The 21,484-nt window shown below is 44.3% G+C and overlaps 1 protein-coding gene across 1 annotated transcript in view; it reads left to right on the top strand.

Moving 5' to 3' along the window:
- DNMBP (dynamin binding protein) overlaps positions 1–21,484 on the top strand; it is a 138,514-nt gene that overhangs the window by 39,984 nt on the left and 77,046 nt on the right. Inside the window, exons 2-3 of the mRNA XM_088452188.1 lie at positions 16,249–16,395; positions 19,741–19,863. Coding sequence (XP_088308314.1) covers positions 16,251–16,395; positions 19,741–19,863 — 268 coding nt within the window. The 5' untranslated portion in view covers positions 16,249–16,250. The remainder of the gene's footprint in view (positions 1–16,248; positions 16,396–19,740; positions 19,864–21,484) is intronic.

Genomic DNA, 21,484 nt, shown 5'->3' with positions numbered 1-21,484 from the left:
AAGTTTTTAGGTGATATTTTTGCCAAAAAACAGGCGGAAAAAGGCTCTTTGCCTCTAATTGAATACGGCCCTTTGACTCATCAATTGCAGGGATCATTCAATACACCGCTCTGCGAGGAATTACAGCTGACACTGTGCATTGCGCTATTGCGCATGTCAATACACAGGGAGACAACAACTCCCAGCAGCCTCTGCATCTGCTCAGGAGGACGTCAGCAGTGTCCGGTCACAGGTGGTAACTTAGGCAAGTGACAGTTGGAAGTTATGGGCAGTTGGTCGGGGAGTGGGCTGAGGTACCTGAGGCTGGAGCAGGGGTACAGGGAAAAAAGATCTGGATCACAATAGGTGAGGCGGCGCTGAGGGGAGGGATCGTAGAGGAGAAGGAGATCCTCCACCCACCATCAAGGCTGTACTGATTGGCTGACAACATAAAAGGAAGAACAACCCGAGAGCTGTTCACCAACATAGTGCTGATTTTGCTGCTGACCGACTTCAAGAAGTGTTTGGTAATCTAGGGGTCTAGTTACTAAGCGGTGTCAGGAGACAGAGTGAAAAGTGATAAGGTACCAGCCAATGAGCTCCGAACTGTCATCTCACAGGCTGTGTTTGAAAAATGACAGTTGGGAGCTGATTGGCTGGCACCTTATCACTTTTCACTCTGTCGCCTAACACTGCTTAGTAACTAGACCCCCTAATCAGAGCACTACATCAAATCTGGGGGGAGATGTATCAAAGCTTGGGGAAGAGATAAAGGCCCTCATTCAGAGTCGTACGCTCTGAGCAGAGCGCACGCTCTGAATGAGGGCCGCCCTCCATAATTATGGAGCGTCCTCCTGGACGCTCGTATAGCTGTGGGTCACCACCCACAGCCTATACGAGCGTGCAGTTTGATGACCGCGATGGTCGTGACCATCGCGACTATCGAAACTGCGAGCCGGAGCCTGCGGTTGAGTTTTTCAACCGCAAGGCCCGGAGTGATTTTGGCTCTATCAGAGCCAAAATCACTCCCACTGACATCACTAGTGATGTCAGTGGGCCGGCTTCTGACGGTAGGCGTTCCCTTGGGAACGCCCCTGTCAGGGAGGTACGCCCCCGGCACGCCCACCAATGGGGGCGTGCTGTCAATCAACATCGACAGCACGCCCCCTTTGATCAGACACAACGAGCGAAGGACTTTCCTTCGCTCGTCGCGTCTGGCGCATGCGCACGACGGAGCTCCCGCCGTCGTGCGCATGCGCAGTGCACAACATCGACCCACTTGCGAGCGGACAGCCGCTTGCGAGTGGGTCTGAATCAGGCCCAAAGTACCAACCAATCGTCTTTTAACTGCCATTTTACAGGCAGTGAACCTGATTCAGCAAGGATCGCAACTGCGATTATGCACGCAATCAGCCAATTGTTGTGTTCTGCGTGCATAAATTAGCCACTGCGATGCCGTATGCAGCTTGAGTACTCACTGCGTGCGATGAGGTTAGCAATTCCTGAGTAAGGTCAGAGCTTGTGCTAGTGTGAGTGAGGCTCCGATTGTACTTGATGTTACCGATGGCTTCGCAGTCTTGCTAAACATTACGGACGTGTGTAAGGCAAGGTGGGCGTCCCTATGTAGTGCTGTCACGGCATAGCGATCATAATGGATTAGCATATCGCAGTCAGACTGCGTGGGACAGTAATCACAGAGGATACGCAGACCCATGGCAGAGTGATTGACAGCTATTGTGTATCAGCCTGGCGCTAAATAATGCTAAAATTGGATAATATATCTCAGTTGCAAACACCTATGGGTCAGTGTACACACAATTAGGTCACCTGTGGTCACAACAAAAACGATGGTGTTGCGGTAATTAATGTAGTAATTGATCATAAGCAATATCTTAGCATGGCGAAAGGTAAGTTCAAAACACAAGATATGTATATCAGACAATGATTTATATATATATGAAAACATATCAATTCAATAATATAAAATACAAATTGTTTAATTAAGAAGTCTGTACAGACTAATCTAACATGCGAATTGCTAATAAAAACATGTAATGGCAGATGTGCTGCTACAAAAAGATCATAAAAATTGTGATCTCTCTAAAAGATTGACAGTTCTCACCGGACCGTAGTCCACATATGAGAGTCCTTAAGACCTCCGGGTCCTAACTTGGGATAGTGCTAAATTGATCTCCTAATGTATAGAATATGATATTAAAACGACAACCTCCGCGCTAGTAGAGCGCACTGTTAAACCAACCTGTATTGTCCGACAGGTGTAACGGATGATAGTGTCTCCCAGTGAGGTTATCCTCGAGCGGGGCAATCCTGAGGCTAAGGCTGCATTAAAGTCAGCATGTGACCGCCTATTGCTTTTCTCCATCTTTAGCCAGTTCTCCGATATGCCGAGTGATGGTGTCTCCCAACTGGCCGGCTGGTAAGTACTGTTATCCTCAAACGGGGAAATACTAAGGCTAAGTCTCAGAAGAACAACAATGTCATTTGGTAGAGGACATTCCCAAATGACACTGTTGTTCTTCTGAGACTGGATCCTATTTATTTCCACGGAGGGGTATGAGCGCTTTGTAAACATTGTGCAACGGGACAAGGACGGAGAAAGGCAATAGGCGGTCATAGGATGACTTTAATACAGCCTTAGCCTCAGGATTGCCCCGCTCGAGGATAACCTCACTGGGAGACACTATCATCCGTTACACCTGTCGGACAATACAGGTTGGATTAACAGTGCGCTCTACTAGCGCGGAGGTTGCCGATTTAATATCATGTTCTATACATTAGGAGATCAATTTAGCGCTATCCCAAGTTAGGACCCGGAGGTCTTAAGGACTCTCGTTTGTGGACTACGGTCCGGTGAGAACTGTCAATCTTTTAGAGAGATCACAATTTTTATGATCTTTTTGTAGCAGCACATCTGCCATTACATGTTTTTATTAGCAGTTCGCATGTTAGATTAGTCTGTACAGACTTCTTAATTAAACAAGTTGTTGTCTGATATACATATCTGGTGTTTTGAACGTACCTTCTGCCATGCTAAGATATTGCTTATGATCAATTACTATATTAGCGCAACACCATCGTTGTAGTTTTTAGAGTGATTGACAGGAAGTGCCGTTTGTGGACGGTGACGGATCGGGTGAACGCAGGTGTGCTTCCTCAGAACTTGTTACGTTTAGCAGGCTTTTATCTGCATTAAGGATAGTTCAGAGCTGTCTCACTGGAAAGTTTCTTAATTAAAAACGTCAGCCCAGTCCAACACTCCTTACAGACGTTACGTCTCATTAAAATGCACCAACAGCAGCTGCAACAAATAAGGGAGTATTCTGAGTCAGGGACTCCTAATCATTAGAGTGATATAGTTTGTTTGTATTAAGTTGTAAAGTAGTCAAATAGAGTGTTAACTAAATATATTGTTATAGGTTGTAAGTAAAAAGTTGTAAGTTAGACTTCTAAAGAGTACATACGTATTAGAAAGAATTGCTTAATAGTATAGACGATCCATCGCAGTTGAAGGGAGAGGGTAATGATTTTCAAATTCAAGAGTGAATTAATTTTCCAAGGAGTTCCCAGGAATTCTCAGCATATTAAGTATGATTGTTATTTGTGTATATAATATAGTTATATACACAATATATATTTCCACTATCTGCAAGTGGATACTGTCGTATCCACTTGCAGATAGTGGAACGACAGTACGATTACAACATCGTAATCGTACAGTCGATCCTCATCCCCTGTAGTGCCTACACTGAACGATATGTCATTAAGTGCAGGCACCCTCCCTCATCCCTGAACATGGGCAATCTGTCGTTATAGGCAGATTGACCGGCATGTTCAGGCAATGATTGGCGTCGGAAAATACCAGCGGGAGCGCGCATCACTGGTCATTTCCGACATTAAACTGCCCGATTTATGCATGATTAATGAGCAATTGAATGATTACGATATCGTAATCGTTCAATCGCTTATTTATATCTGCAAGTGAATACGCGGGCTTAATTTAAGTTTTCTTTTCAAAAAGTATTAGAGAATTAAGACCTATATTGAGAAAGACGGTCTGAGTGGTCTTTTAGAGTGGGTACCCTGATTCATCTTGTGTATATTAAAGTAAGCAGAATTCCACTTCTTGTTTCCTTACTGTGTCTAATGGGTGGGGTGGAGTACTCCTATTTTTCTTTCCCCACCACAGCCTACGAGTTAAGAGCCTACGACGGCAGAGCTTGAACTACTTGAGATGGCTGTTCTTTCTACCACTCGCCATCAACAGGTAACTATAGGATTAAAGAAAAGGTCCTTTTTCTGCAGCCAAGTTCATTCAGTTATCGAGGGTATTACATAGAGAACTTTTTAAATCCTCCATATGTGCCCGTATTAAAGAGAACACCTGTAAATGTACATACCAACCAGACGACACAAAATGCACCTTTCTGCTTCCCCTCTTTCCTAGAGAAGTTGCCAAAACTCATAGTCATGTTTCCTCATACAGTGGTATTATACTATTCTTCCATTGAGGTTCTCTTCCGCCTGGCCTCACTTGTTGGTCCTGACATTTTCTCTTCTCCCCAAGCATGTCCTGCTTTGCTCAACTTCTCCACTTTCTCCAAGTCTTGATACATCTCCCCCACTGTGATGTCCGAGAGGTCTGCCTGCCTTGGATTGGCTTGACGGGCACTTCTTGCATACCATACGGTCAAGTTGCTCCCACAACAGCTCTATGGGGTTGAGATCATGTTGACTGCGCTGGCCACTCCATTACAGACAGAATACCAGCTGCCTGCTTCTTCCCTAAATAGTTATTGCATACTTTGGAGGTGTGCTTTGGGTCATTGTCCTGTTGGAAGAGGAAATTGGCTCCAATCAAGCGCTGTCCACAGGGTATGGCATGGCGTTGCAAAATGGAGTGATAGCCTTCCTTATTCAAAATCCCTTTTACCTTGTACAAATCTCCCACTTTACCAGCACCAAAGCAGCCACAGACCATTACGTTACCTCCACCATGCTTGACAGATGGCGTCAGGCACTCTTCCAGCATCTTTTCACTTGTTCTGCATCTCACAAATGTTCTTTTGTGTGATCCAAACACCTCACACTTCGATTCGTCTGTCCATAACACTTTTTTCCAATCTTCCTCTGTTTAATGTCTGTGTTCTTTTGCCCATATTAATCTTTTCCTTTTATTGGCCAGTCTCAGATATGGCTTTTTCTTGCCACTCTGCCTAGAAGGCCAACATCCCGGAGTCGCCTCTTCACTGTAGACGTTGACACTGGCGTTTTGCGGGTACCATTTAATGAAGCTGCCAGTTGAGGACTTGTGAGGCATCTGTTTCTCAAACTAGAGACTCTAATGTTCTTGTCTTCTTGCACAGTTGTGCACCGGGGCCTCCCACTACTCTTTCTACTCTGGCTAGAGCCTGTTTGTGCTGTTCTCTGAAGGGAGTAGTACACATCGTTGTAGGAATGTTTAGTTTCTTGGCAATATCTCGCATGGAATAGCCTTCATTTCTAAGAACAAGAATAGACTGTCGAGTTTCACATTAATTTTCTCTTTTTCTGGCCATTAGGAGAGTATAATTGAACCCACAAATGTTATGCTCCAGATACTCAACTAGCTCAAAGGAAGGCCAGTTTTATAGCTTCTCTAACGAGCAAACCCGTTTTCAGCTGTGCTAATATAATTGCACAAGATTTTTCAAGGGTTTTCTGATCATCCATTAGTCTTCTAACGCGCTTGCCAAACACAATGTACCATTAGAACACTGGAGTGATGGTTGCTGGAAATGGGCCTCTATACACCTATGTAGATATTCCTTTAAAAACCAGATGTTTGCAACTAGTATAGTCACTTACCACATTAACAATGTATAGAGAGTGTATTTCTGATTAATTTAATGTTATCTTCATTGAAAAAAACAGTGATTTTCTTTCAAAAATAAGGAAATTTCTAAGTGACCCCAAACTTTTGAACGGTAGTGTACACACCTCCACAGTATCCTTAAAGAGGCATAGCATGTATGCCAAAACAGACTCTACAATAGACAACAAAACCAAGACATATAAATTCTAATTCAATGTTTATTTACTTTGTATAAGTAAATATTAGGAAATGTGTGTGTGTGTGTGTATATGTATATATATATATATATATATATATATATATATATATATATATGTATATACAATCACCGTTGCAGGAATGTTCTTGGCTTGCCTACACAAGTACTGGCTTAGTGTGTGCCCCACAATTGCAGTTTCTCCACCCAATTTATATATATATATATATATATATATATATATATATATATATATATATATATACACAGTCAGGTGCATAAATATTGGCCCCTTAAAAAGTGGGAGGCACCTATAGAAACCGTTGTAATTCCTACACCGTTCACCTGATTTGGATGTAATTACCCTCAAATTAAATCTGAAAGTCTGCAGTTAAAGCACATCTTGTTTGTTTCACTTCAAAGCCATTGTGGTGGTGAATAGAGGCCAAAATCAGAAAATTCTGTCAATGTCCCAATATTTATGCACCTGACTGTATATATATATATATATATATATATATATATATATATATATATATATATATATATGTATTTGAAAAAATGTGCTGGCCTCGTCTCTTATTGAGCCCCTGGTGGATCTACAAGTGGACGGTTTTCTATATATATATATATATATATATATATATATATATATATCTATACACATATATATATATATATATATAGATATATATATATATATGAAGGAAGCGTGTGTGTGTGTGTGTGTGTGTGTATATGTATGTATATATATATATATATATATATATATTACACTGTATATATGTGTGTATGTGTATATAAAGATATATGTACACACACATTTATGTATGTGTGTGTATATATATATATATATATATATATATATTCTTTATATATATATATATATATACGCATATATAAACACACACATATATATATAATTTTATTTTTTTTTAATTAGAGAATGAAAATGTGTGGTAAGTCTGAATTCAGTGTGTTATTATACGTTCTTTATTTATACCAATATCTCTGATTATCACCATTAAATTAAAGGTTTTCTATATCCTGGAATGGAATTTGGTGTGACTTTGCTTTCTGGAATGTGTCTGTGGTCTGAATTATGTGGTGAGAAGAAAGAGGCTCTTGGGGAAGAAATATCTCAATTAAAAGTTTTAATGTTTAGTGCCAATAAAAAAAAAAATATATGCTCCCGCTAATGTTTCTCTTTACTGTAATAATAATACAATGTTAAGTTGTTGATGTACTGTAATTCTCTGCAGTACATAATATGCCGATATAAATTGTAAGCCTGCGAACATTGCCTACCTCCTTTCCTTCATTTTGTACTGTAATGTGTTTTGTTTATTGCATTTATTTTTTTGTATTCTTCCATATATTGTCAATTTTCAGGTCTCTTCCCCTTTTCCATCCATTTTTACATTGAGCTTTCTGCACTCCATGTGGCACTAATGTCACAGATTTGTAACTTTTTCATCCTGTGTTTGGCAGTGCCCAGCTTGGCACACTTATGGGCATCTTAACCTCAGCTCTAGTCTTATCGGCTGTTATAACACCTCAGCGCTTCAATTGGTGTGGTTGGCAAGCTGTGCCACTGCCCAGGGCCTATGGGGTGGTACCATTGCTAACCCTTGGCACCTGTATTTGGCATGTAGGCTTCATGGAATGGCACCCTCCAGTTTAAAGAGCCAACGCCTGGGGCAACCTTAGGATACGACAGGTGCTCAGCTACTCCTACTCTCCACGCCTGTTATTGTGACATCATGAAGTCACATGTTTGGGGGTTGGTCCGTTTTTGCCCTGCCAGTTGGTGCCCTGCCCAAATTTCTATCAATCACATTCATTCTTACTTTAGGGGCCATTATCTGCGAGGTGTCAGTAGCGAACACCTAAACTTCAATGGACTTCGCGCCCTTGGGCTAAGTAATGCCAAAACAAATTGGTTGCCCTGGAAACACATTCCTCCATTGAGTTTGCTAACAGCAGGCTGCAGGCCGCTTGATGTCGGCCTGTGTTCTTCTTGGTGTTCTCAGCTTTGTTTTATGTCATCAGCCAGGGCTGTTTATTTCTTTTGCCTTTTGATGTGTATCTTGTATTCGGTACAATTGTATCCAGATACCGATTTGTGTGTATCCCATGATCCTCTGCCCTAAGTGAAACTTAAGTTACCTAGTTGGCCATGATTGATGTGTGTGGGGAGAGTCTCCATTACACCATCTCCTGTGCTGTTCTTGGAGAGTAGCATTTAGGGATACAGGCGGCCTAGAGAGCCGCTGAGCCGGTTTGTTTGTACAGTAATTAGGATGCAGTAATTATCACCAGCAGTGCACACGTTGTGTTCAAACCTGTCTGTCCTGGGTGTAAACACGCATCAGTCTTCATAACTGGAACTGAGAGTATTGGATAAAGCACATAGATTCGGTTGTAAGGACATTTCTCTTTTTATGTTCATATTTTTTGCCAGGTTTCTATTGTGTAAAAAAAAAAAAAGAACCACAATGTCCAAATACTGGTCTCTTCGCTCACGTTTCCCATTCTCTTGTTGCAGGTCTGGGATATTGTGACAGGTGCTTATAAATATTTCACAGGGAATTAATGGAAGATGACATTTGATTCCTGGTCTCCGTAAAGCAGTACAGTTAAATTATTTAAAAAAAATTAAAAATAATCCATTGGATGGCAGCCCCTGTAATGTCATTGCTTGTCATCTATTGAAGCTCTTTGCATTGTCTAAAACCTGGAACTCGTCTACAGCCCCTTAGGGCCTGATTCGGAGTTGTCCATTACTGCACAGTTGCAGGGTGTTGCACAGTCGCATTGCAGATCCGGGATGCTGCAAGAGAGACGCAGTGTTGAATCTTCTGCGAGACCATCGGCAATCTTGGTAATCCTAAGGCTCCTCGGATTGCTCCTCGCAGCTCCATAGCCCAGGGCAGGAAGTTGACCCTGGCTTCAGCACTTCCAGAAAACAGGAGCGACACAACCCCGTTTTCTGTAACAGGGGAAGCCGCACCAAGTGCAGAACGGATGAAAATGGTGTGGTCTAATTACCATAGGCCACGCCCCCTAAGTGAAGTTCTTTGGGGTCGTGTCCGTATAGCACGCCTCCAGTTAACGTCAGGCTGGGGGCTAGCCCAGCACTATGTCAGTAGCTGGGCTGCCCGCGCGGCATCCATTCCTCTTCTCTGGGGCCGGCACTGCCACACAGCTGCGGTGGTGGAGGTGCCCAACTTCCAGACCGCCCGCGGGACACTTCGCCCCGCATGGGAACAACGGGGCAGTGCGCGAAAAACAGGACTGTCCCGCTGAAATCGGGAATGGTTGGGAGGGTGGCGCCCCTGTTCGACCGCACTGGTCGAACGTGCCTCGAGCTGGCCCTGGGTCTCGTCCGCTCCCCACCCTCGAACGTCTGCAGCCTGTCAATCAGGTTGTGGCTTCGGGGAGCTGTGAGCAATCTTGCAGACAGAGACATGCACGTGCGCAGTACTGATCCTACACATATGCAAATCCCTCTCAGACGGTGTTGTACGCAAACTATTGGTTCTGCAAACAACACTGAATTAGGCCCATAGTCATTCAGAGCTGAATAGGGTGCCCACATTATCAGGGGGTGTGGAGGAATCAGTGGCCACCAACTGTAGTGAAATACATGATAAAACTGTAGGTAGGTGGGTTTAGATGGAGTGTGTGTGGGGGGTGATGCATTGAAACTTATATTTGTTAAAATATGAGGTTAAAGAGCAACGATCACAAGGTTCTGCATTTTGCCTTGTGCATTTAATAAGCATAAAGACTATATGGGGGAGATGTATCGAGCCTTGGGGTGAGGGAGAGAGTGAAGAAGGTGCCCAATGCAACCAATCAGCTTCTGTCATTTATCTGGCACAGTCTATGAAATGAGAGTTAGAAGCTGATTGGTTACTTCTGGCAACTTCTTCACTTTATTGCTCTCCAAGGCTTGATACATCTCTCCCTATATGTTTTTAAAATTAAAATAAAAAACCAGTGCGCCCAGTTGCTCAGGTTGTAAATCTGTTTAGGTTTTAAATAAAGAAACATTTACTTATTCTGTTTTTTTGGTCGTATTTGGAAGTTGAGATTCAGATTTAGAAAAAAATTATTATCCTGGGACACGGGACAGATCTGTAGCAGCCCTGCGGGCTCTGGCCGGGGGAGACGGAGGAGCCACCTTAGGATAATAATGTTCTATGGGTCAACTTTATTTATTTTATTTATTTTTGACAGTAGAGCGGGGAAGCCGACAATTCATGATATATTCATTATAAGGATTTTAGATGGTGATGCAGAAGCCTCAAAGTGTGGAAATAAATAATTTCCCACCAAAGCACAGTGGGATACCAGGTACAGCATAGTTCTGCCTGCCGCTGTGAAGCCCCTGACGTGCTGCACTCTTAAGTGGGCAAATCAGTTCTCGGTGATGTGAGCGATATATCGTGGACCTCGATGGCGTGTGAAGGGAAATCTGTGATGTTTGTGACTGCAAGTTTCTGGGGAAATGGTACAAAAGGCGGCAACTCGCTGCTGCTTCCTAATGGTCCAACTATGCGGAACAGTAATGTGTATAAATTACTCTGATATTTATTATTTACTAGTGATAATAAAGTTAAACACCCACATACAACCAGGTAGACACAATATTACACGCGCACAATCACCCTCACACAGTCACACACACAATCTTACGCACATTCACACCGCCAAACATAAATTGACGCACTCAAACACACCCACACAATTATACACGCTATACATACATACACAATCACTTATATCATCCACACACAATTATGCTCACATCCACACACAACACACAATCTAAAGCACATTTTAATCATACACACACACAATTATGCTCACATATACAGATACACATACTGTGCACAATCAAACACACACAATCACGCAGTCACACACCCAAATCTCACTTGCTTGCGCACACATACTACAAATTAATGACACAAACACACCCACGTAATTATATACCCCATCATACATACATAATCACTTATATCATCCACACACAATTATGCTCGCATCCACAAACAACAACAACACAATCTCACAAACAAATCACATTTTGATCATAAAATTCATCATACACACACAGTTATGCTCATAGTTAAGGCCCCCATACATCAGAGATTGATCCCAGCAATCGTGCAATTTGCAGTTGATTGTGTATAAAAATCTTTCCCTTTTTCAATCGATTGCAGATTGTAGAGATGCCACAATCGATTGAAAAAGGGAAAGGTTTTTATACACAATCGATTGCAAATTGCACGATTGCTGCAATCAATCTCTGATGTATGGGGGCCCTAACTCATGCTGATACTGTACACAATTGCCCAATCAAACACAGACGCAATCACACTCGCACAATCAGTACCTGGCAAACACACACATGTTGACCTTTTATCCAAATAGCCAACTCCTGACCTCTGCCATAGAGACTGATGTTGTGCAGGCCACAGAGTACATATTGGTGATAGTAATCAGATAATCAGACATCTGAGTATACAATTTATGTATGAAGTCCCCCCCCCCCCCCATCCCCATGTGTAGCTCAGTTCTAACCATGTGTTTCAGGCTACTATTATTTACTCACTGTGTTTAACCCTTTCCTGCACTGTCACCTCTCTATGGCTGGTAACGCCGAACAGGAAAACAAGTCCTGCATGACACCCACCCTCCTATTTCCTTCCTCGGATTCAGCCGACATCCTCCTCCAGACTGGTTGTATTTCTGTGGTATCTATTCCCACCTGCGTGCTTGGTACAGTAACGGACTAATCCTCCTTTGCACGTCCATATAATAACTGGTCGTATGTAGGGGTTGTGATATTTTAAGGGAGCAGACTTCTTGCCTGGTTGCGGGCAAACACTTGTTACTATGCAGTCGGGGTGTGTAATTGTCACTTCTACAGACTGCAGCGTGATTCAATGACCTGATGGGTGTTATTATGTTTATCAGATAGTGTAATATATTCTGACTTTATTGCACCTAGAATTCCCCTTTCCTTGAGACACAGAATTACCTGTAGGATTAAATGGCAGCTAACACTCATGGGCGAGCAAAAATAAGCAGGGTCTTACCTACAGCAGTAACATGAAATGTGCGCAGCTGCACGGCACACAGGACCTCGCGGCTAATTGAATCTGCCCCTAAACGTTGTTTTTCAACCATAGGACAATGGAATAATGAATAACCATGTTTCTAAATATTAATCTTTTCTTTTGTGTTGTGCCAGAGATGATTGATGGAAAGGAGGAAAGTTTGTGAGGAAAGAAGGACAGGGGATTAGTTCCTAAGGGTCTGTGGGGTCTATTTACTAAGCAGTGTTAGGAGACAGAGTGAAAAGTGATAAGGTGCCAGCCAATCGGCTCCCAACTGTAATTTTTCAAACACAGCCTGTGAGATGGCAGTTAGGAGCTGATTGGCTGGTACCTTATCACTTGTCACTCTGTCTCCTAACACTGCTTAGTAAATAGACCCCTATGTACTAAGCCTTGGAAGGAGATAAAGTACCAACCAATCAGCTGTCACTTTACAGGCAGTGTTTAAAAAATTAGGAGCTGATTGGTTGGTACTTTATCTCCATCCACTTTCTCTCGCCAAGGCTTAGTACAGGGCCGCAACTAGGGGGGGGCTGGAGGTGCACGTGCACCGGGTGAGCCGCTGTACCTGGTGCCAGTGACCTCCAGCCCGGCGCTGCAGAGAGGCACCAAGCCGGACGTCCGCTGGTAATATTTATTACCAGCGGGCGCCCGGCTCCTTCTCTGCAGTGATGCGGTGTAGCCGGAGGCTGGAGTTCTCTCCCGAACTCCAGCTTCCGGCTCTCCCCACGGGCACTATGGGGGAGACGTCATGACATCTCCCCCATAGTTCCAAGGAGCAGCCGGCGGACCGGACGCGACGCTGGATGCAGGAGCGGGGTTCAAGGTAAGTATTTTTTTTTTTAATAAGCTGCACTACAGGGGCATTATTATGGGGGCAGGGGCATTACCACAGGGGCATTACTATGGGGGCATAGGCAATAAGGGGCATTACTAATGGGGTATGAGCTCTACAGGGGCATTACTATTGGGGCATGGGCACTACAGGGGCATTACCACAGGGACATTACTGTGGGGGCATGAGCACTACAGGGGCATTACTGTAAGGGCACTACAGGGATATTACTATGGGGGCATGGGCAATACAGGGGCATTACTATGAGAGCATGGGCTCTACAGGGGCATTACTATGAAAGCATGGGCACTACAGGGGCATTAATATGGGAGCATGGGCACTACAGGGGCATTACTGTATGGTGGGCACTACAGGGGCATTACTATGGGGGTATTAACATATGGGCATTACTATGGGGGCATTACAATATGGGCACTACTGCAGGGGGAATTACATGGGGGGCGCCAAATTACTGTCTTGCCCCTGGTGACAAAAATCCTAGTTTCGGCCCTGCTTAGTACGTATAGTCTCCTTTATGAGAGACATGAAAGGCAATCGCCTTAGATAAATCATTGTGCACAGTATGTAGAATAAACTGTACTTAAATTGCAGAGATAATGGCATCTGGATTGAATCACGTAGAAGGGACTGATTCAGCATTGCATGGATTTCTCTTCTTGAATGCACAGTGAGTCTTTGCACGCAGTGCATGTGCAGAAGCGAATTTACACTGTTTTGCATATGTCCGTCCTATTCTGGTCGGCCGGATCTGTCATTCCGTTAAATAGGGTGTTTCTGGGAGTTATCGGATAGGTGGCAAAGCGATCACATGGATCCGCCCTTACTTGTGGGAGTGTCTTGGGAGTGTATCAAAAGCTTAGCGCGATGCTGATTTGTGCGTATGGGGTACGGAAGCCTGTTTGACCAGCGTACACCAACAGAAGGTCCGACCGGGACCCTAACTCCCCTAAAACCTGGCCAGGATCCAACTGGACCCCCTCGCATTGGTTTAATCTAAATCAGTGCAGGGGTGTCCGAATGCATAACCAGACAGACAGACCAACAAATAAATAAACAGACCAATGAAGTTTATATATGTTTTTTTTTTTATTATGGTGTTTGATTAGCATCTAAACACATTATTGTATTGAATCTTTATCTTATGCTTGGCTAATGGGTCAATAGTTTTGAAGTTTGGGGTGGGTAGAGAACACCGTAGTCAAGTCCCATATTGTGTGCCGTGGCACCCTGGGGTGCCTCAGGACACTTGCAGGGGTGCCTCAGGTTGGTGGTCCAGCACCAAATCAAATTCTTTATGGTCAATGTAATGTAAATATGTGGGCAAACAGAAGCTCAAACCTGTCCACCACCACATAACAAGTTACTTAGCTTTACTACTTTCTCCACTTAGGGATACCATGAAAACAATGCTGATACTCTAGGGCTCCGTCAGGGGCCTATCTACCCATTGGCCAGGATAGCACTCGCCAGGGGCGCCGACCATAGGGGGGGCGCCGTCCGGTAGTGTCACAAGCAGCCAAGGGGTGGACTAGTGTCCCGGCCCCACAAGTGAAGGGCAGACCACAGTGAGAGCGGTCTGCCCTACACAGTTTACAAACACACAGCAAAAACACATAGCAGCCAGCCAATCGGAGTCAGGCAGACTCTCATTGGCTGCTGCGTCGTCCACGGAGGGAGCCGGCTGGAGCTCACTCATGAGCTCCGTCTTCAGGCTCCCCCCGCAGCGGGTGATGGGAGAGACGTCATGATGTCTCTCCCATAGTGCAAGAGAAGTGCGGGGATCAGGTAATTTGCCTTTTTTTTCTTCTTCTGTGTGTGTGTAAGCCTGGCACGGCGGGGCGGGGGGGGGGCACTGTATACGGGGCGGCCGCTACTGGGGTCACTTTATGGGGGGGTGCCCGCTACTGGAGGCACTGTATAGGGGGACTACTACTGTGGGCACTGTTTGGGGGCACTGTATAGGGGGACTACTACTGTGGGCACTGTTTGGGGGGACTACTACTGGAGGCAATGCAGCATAGGGGGGGCTACTACTGGGGGTACAGCATTGGGAGGATTACTACTGGGGGCACTGTATGGGGGAACAACTACTGGGAGCAATGCAGCATAGGGGGGATTACTACTTTGGGCACTGTATAGGGGGGCAGGGGGAGCCAGTCCATTACATATCCAGGGGCACTTGGATCCCTAGATACACCCCTGGGCACCGTGATTCAAAAAGTTTGGGAACCACTGATCTACAGCATCACAGAGTATTTCAGTGTATTCAAGTGTGAATAGGTCCCCTGTTGTGTGTAGAGTGAGAACAGGGGCTGTCCGTCTCATGGTTTGGGGATTGCAATGAAGTGAGGAACTGCAAAAGGAGAGTTAGTTAATATTTATCTAATCCTTCTTGGTGTGGAAGATTGTAGTTTCCAACTCTCCCCTTGGCTGAACAAAGTACATGCAATCAATTTGTTTTATATTTAGAAAGCGCTAACTGTAATAGATAAAAAAGGTATTTTAGGACATTTTTAATGATTTCTACTAAGCAGGTTTCCCCTACTTATTTATTGATTGTAATCAGAAATTAGGACATCCATGTGACAGAGCTTGCCAAATCTATTACCGCAATGCTCTGCAACATTTATTACATTCCTTGTATACTGCTAATAAAATATGTTAAAGTGATTCCTCTGATGTGAAGTTTGCAGTGTGCGAAATGCGCTGGTTATATATAGAATTCTGGTGACTGACCTGGTAGTTGCAGCTTTTTTTTTTTACTCTTCACCACCCTATGAAAATATGCTTTGGTCTCTTTCTGCTCTCTAGGAAGTATATTTACTAAAGTGCAGATTTTTAGAATTGCGGATGTTTCCCATAGCAACCAATCAGATTCAACTTATTTATCTAGCTCCTTCTAGAAGATAATAGCTAGAATCTGATTGGTTGCTATGGGCAACAACTCCACTTCTAAAAACCAGCACTTTAATAAATATACCCCTAGGATTCTCCCCTGAGTTGTATGGGTATTCTGTTTGAATCAAGTTCATACAAATTGACAAGGTTATAAAAACCCTGAACTATGATTAAGAATGATTAATTTTATTTTTCTTTTGTAATATCACCACGGGTCAGGAAAGGACGTTCGTTTATGTACACAGTCATCCAATACAATGTCTGAATGTGATCCATACTCTGTAGGTTAATGTTGTTTTTTATGTTTCCGCAGGGATGGAGGTTGGCTCAGTGGTCCGTGCAATCTTTGACTTTTGCCCCAGTGTGTCAGAGGAGCTGAGCCTGTTTGCAGGGGACATCATTGAAGTTCTGAGTGTGATAGACGAGTTTTGGCTGCTGGGGAATAAAGAAGGGATCTCAGGTAAAGTACCCTTAAAACATGATTGTGTGATAATTCAGTCTTAAATATGTCTGTTCATAAGCACTCCTTGTTTTTCAGTATAACTTTTCTTTTAATGCAGATTAGACCCAATTTGTAGATTACAGTCAGAGCCGGATTTAGATCTCATGGGGCCCTAGGCAAGATACCGGTTTGGGGCCCCCCTACCTCAAACAATCCTGTGCACATATTACAGTTGGTGTCGCTGGATCAAGCTACACAAATCATGTTATACAGAGGCGTCATAATATATATATTTATATAAATATATACGTGTGTGTATATATACCTCTATGTCTGTCTGTTATTACCCTGTTTTGTTCTATCAATGTTTCCAATTGTAAAGCGCAACGGAATATGCTGCGCTATATAAGAAACTGTTAATAAATAAATAAAATAAAATAATATACACGCACACACATTATATATACTGTATATATATATATGTGTGTGTGTGATGTGTGTATCTTGCTCCAGTGACACCTTCTCCAATATATGTAGTTAGTAGTGTTACTAGATCACCTATATATGTGTATATATATATATATATATATATATATATATATATATATATATATAAAATTATGTAATATATATATATATATATATATATATATGTGCTGTATGAACGAAGTGTGTATGTATGTGTATATATAAGATGTGCGTGTGTATATATATATATAATAGGTGAGAAAGGAGGAAAGGGGGACGAACGAACAGAGGTGGACAGTAGGAAAAGGGGAGGAACAGAGGGAGACGGGAGGTAAGGGGGACATACAGAGGGAGACTGGAGGAATGGAGGACATACAGAGGGAGACAGGAGGAAAGGGGGACATACAGAGAGAGACAGGAGGAAAAGGGGACATACAGAGAGAGACAGGAGGAAAGGGGGACATACAGAGAGAGACAGGAGGAAAAGGGGACATACAGAGAGAGACAGGAGGAAAAGGGGACATACAGAGAGAGACGGGAGGAAAAGGGGACATACAGAGGGAGACGGGAGGAATGGAGGACATACAGAGGGAGACTGGAGGAATGGAGGACATACAAAGGGAGACTGGAGGAATGGAGGACATACAGAGGGAGAGAGGAGGAATGGGGGACATACAGAGGGAGAGAGGAGGAATGGGGGACATACAGAGAGAGACAGGAGGAAAGGGGGACATACAGAGAGAGACGGGAGGAAAAGGGGACATACAGAGGGAGACGGGAGGAATGGGGGACATACAGAGGGAGACGGGAGGAATGGGGGACATACAGAGGGAGACGGGAGGAAAAGGGGATATACAGAGGGAGACGGGAGGAAAAGGGGACATACAGAGGGAGACGGGAGGAAAAGGGGACATACAGAGAGAGACGAGAGAAGATGGGAAAACAAAAATGAAAATAAACACCTACACAATAGCTAGTGACTCTGCAAATAAATACATATATATTTCAAGGTGAGCAATGTGTGTGTGTGTGTACAATATATATATATATATATATATATATATATATATATCTACATACATACAGGTAGAGAGAGCGTTATTTAACAGTAAGATAATTTTTTTTTATTTCATTTTGACTTACTCAGACTGCCATCTCATGTCATAAAGCAGAAGTCCAGTCTGATCCATTGACCTCAGCCGGAGTTGTGGTATTAGTCGGGGGAGTGAAAGCACACTGTCGGGAGGGGGTTGTTAGAGAAGACTGACTACACCGCTGGGGGAGGTGAGAGGTGCTGCAATGGAGGGGATTCGCAGCACTCACTGTGACTGCGTAGGCTAGGGGGGGTTGATTATAATCAGCTGACTAGATCAGCTCATGCTGCAGAGAGGGGGCTAGCTACTCTGCGGAGAGTAGGGGACAATGCAGGCTGCGGGGAGAGAGTTTGGAGTGTGGGCTGACTTCAACGTGGGGGGTAGGGGGCAGAGGAGAACAGTAAGTTCTCCTCTGCCCCCTACCCCCGCGTTGAAGTCAGCCGTGTGACAGCAGCAGCCTCACACGGCACATCTCAGTGTTGACCGGAGGGTACACGCTGCAGTAACCTGCTGCTCTGTGCACTGGCCAAGGAGTGAGCTCATCACAAAGGCAGCAGCATGGTCGGAGGCGGAGTTACATGCTGCTGCTGCTGCCTTTGTGATGTGATCTCTCCTCGGCCAGTGCACAGAGCAGCAGGTTATCTCCTGGGCAGGAACCAGGGGGGGCTGGCCGGGGCGTGGGGCCCGACCACGGGCCCCTTAAGACCCGGCGGGCCCTAGGCGGGCGCCTAGATTTCCCCAATGGTAAATCCGGCCCTGGTTACGGTCACCAATTATTGGCCAAAAGTTACTGCATGCATGGGCTTTCCCTGAACACAAAGGATCAGCCGACTGACTACGCTGATTGGGCGCCATGTAGGGATCTTGCACTTCCACTTAATTGGCAAAATATTTACCAACTTTAAAATGTCTTTGAAGGGAGGTGTGAGCAGGATGGCCAATCAGAAGCAGCAATCTCCATGGTTGTGGCTTCTAATTGGTCCTCCCGCTCACACCTCTCCAGTCAGAGGCCACATTCTCTCTGTGGTTGTAGCTGCTGATAGGTCCTCCCGCTCACACCCCCTCTACGCAGCTTCATGCAGCTTCGGGAAGAGGATATGGCCATGAGCAAAAGGTGGTACTGCAGCTTTATGTCTCTTGAAAGACAGGTGGTGAGATTTTGTCAGGCTTAATGCTAAATAGCTTAAATTCTGCCCCTGCATGAGAACTTTCACATAAACACGAGGGAAGGCAATTTGTCTCATCAACAACTCCAATATCAACATTACACTCCTTCTGGAATGCAAGACACTATAAGCCACCCAGCTTTTAACTCGAATGAACTTTAGCCTGTGGGGTTAAGCATATAATGTTTATATTAAAAAGGCACAACGATTAAACAATTCACTGAAAAACAATTTTGCTAAAAACGTAATTTGTTTACTTAAAATCGTAAAAGAAAACAAAAATTTGGGGCTTATGTTTTCTAATGATATTGTCATTTATAAGAGTAGATGAAAAGAAAATCACTTCATTCAAACACATTTCACACACGTCTGGTCTGGCCTGGACACCTGATGGGAAAATGTGGCATAGAAAGTGTGAATGCTGAGAAATGGGAAACTAAGGTGTTTGTGTGGCAACATACGGTATAATTATAAAGGTTTCACATGGGGACATGATGCAGGAGACAATGGGGACTACAACAGCTAAACCCAACCGTACCTATGGGGAGTATATATTACAGCATATTGCGGTTTGCTTACTTTGCTGTGTGGTCCAGTATAGACTTATTTTAAATTTGTCCTTTCCGTACTTATAGGGCAGTTTCCCGTCAGCTTTGTGGAAGCGCTAACGATCCCTTCTATTAAACATGGAGAAAAGCTTTACGCGTGCATCAGCGACTTCACCTCCCATGAGCCCGGAGCGCTGTCCCTCCAAAGAGGTAATGTCGTCTCGTTTTCTCAGAACAAATTACCTTGATCGTAACCTATTGAGTCACAAATGGACGTTTTTACTCTTTGTTTCGTAGCTTAGGTGGATCAGAGGGTATACGTTTATGAAGCCGACGGACGGAATGCCGACCGCCGGCTTAATCCTGGCGAGGGTTAAATGACAGGCGTCTAAATCTAGGCGCCTGTCATTTTACCGATGCCGGGAGACCGGCGCCCGGCATCCCGATTGAAGGGGCGCTGGGTGCAGACAGCCCCGGGGGGGACTTAGGGTTAGCACCCCCCCTCAGGAGGTTAGGGTTAGGCTAGGAGGAGGGAGGATTAGGGTTAGGCACCCCCGGGGGGAGATTAGGGTTGGGCATCCCCCCCCCGGTGGACTTAGGTTTAGGCGGCGGGGAAGGGGGTTTAGGTTTAGGCACTTAGAGGGGGGATTAGGGTTATGCACAGGGGGGAGGTTAGGGTTAGGCACCCTAAAGGAGGGTTAAGGTGTAAAATTAGGTTAGTTTATACTTACCTGGGGACGATCGGGATTTCCTCCTCTGTCGAGCTGATTTGATTCCGCAGTCCCCATCGAAAACAGTCATACTTGATTTTTGTTTTTCTTTTCTTTTCATTGAAATGCGATAATGGTGAAGTGAGAACACAGTTTATATTAAGCTATGGGGAAGGGGGGGGTATGTAGATTATGCGTCTGCTCAGAGCTGATGTCTTGAGGTCTTGTCCTAGACTTGTTGCACTAGGGCTTATGTCCAAGTGTATTCTAAGCATAGTAATAAGATGCCTCGCACATACACACAATTGCCGCATGTGATGTAACATTATACTTGTGACTCACTGAAGCCACAGGTGAGGTTACACTGACTATTTCTTCCAAGGACAACAGGAAGTTTATGTTAATGAAAGAGGTGAAGCTATGTTAGGGGGCGGGTTCTTCTGTAACAAAGCAGATACAGAGTGACTGACAGCCTGTCACTCATTTTATAAATGTGTGGATTGGTTGTCCAATACACAGATCCGGGCCAGTGATGTCACAGTAACTTAAATAACTGCATCCTCTGCTGAGTGACCCAGGGGCGGATTAAGAGAAGATGGGACTCGAGTGCAGCCTCTATGTGACCCCCCCCCCCCCTTCGACCCTCCTCCCATCCCCACCTCTCTGGCAGAGCAGTAGACTCTGGCTTTGTGCATGCGCAGTCGCCAGATAAACGGCCACTGTACCATTTTCCCGATACTTTCTGTCTGCAGCCAGCGCCGATGCGGGTCTGTGGAGAGGTAAGTATAATAATTATATGTGTGGTGTAGGCCCATATGCACCACACACCCTGCACCCATTATAGATAGGCCAGTGGAGTGACCTGTATCAGGTCCTACTAAGGCACTGTGGTGACAATGTGTGAGCCAGTCTATGATGGAGTAGGAAGGCAATACCTATATCAGAGCTGTAGTGGAAATTCAGGATAATATTGAGCAATGTATTTTACCTTCATGGTTTACATTTGAAAAATGTCACTTTTTATGGTCATTTAATGTGTGCGTTTAGTAATGTTAGCCTGTGATCCGTCATCCACAGCAGATCAGCGAGTTTGCAAGTCCCTTGCTCAGAAAAGAACATTT

This window comes from Taudactylus pleione, unplaced genomic scaffold (genome assembly GCF_031769625.1).
Source record: "Taudactylus pleione unplaced genomic scaffold, aTauple2 ptg000034l, whole genome shotgun sequence".
Classification (NCBI taxonomy): domain Eukaryota; kingdom Metazoa; phylum Chordata; class Amphibia; order Anura; family Myobatrachidae; genus Taudactylus; species Taudactylus pleione.
Note: the sequence above shows the minus strand (reverse complement) of the source record. Positions and strands in the feature narration are given on the sequence as shown.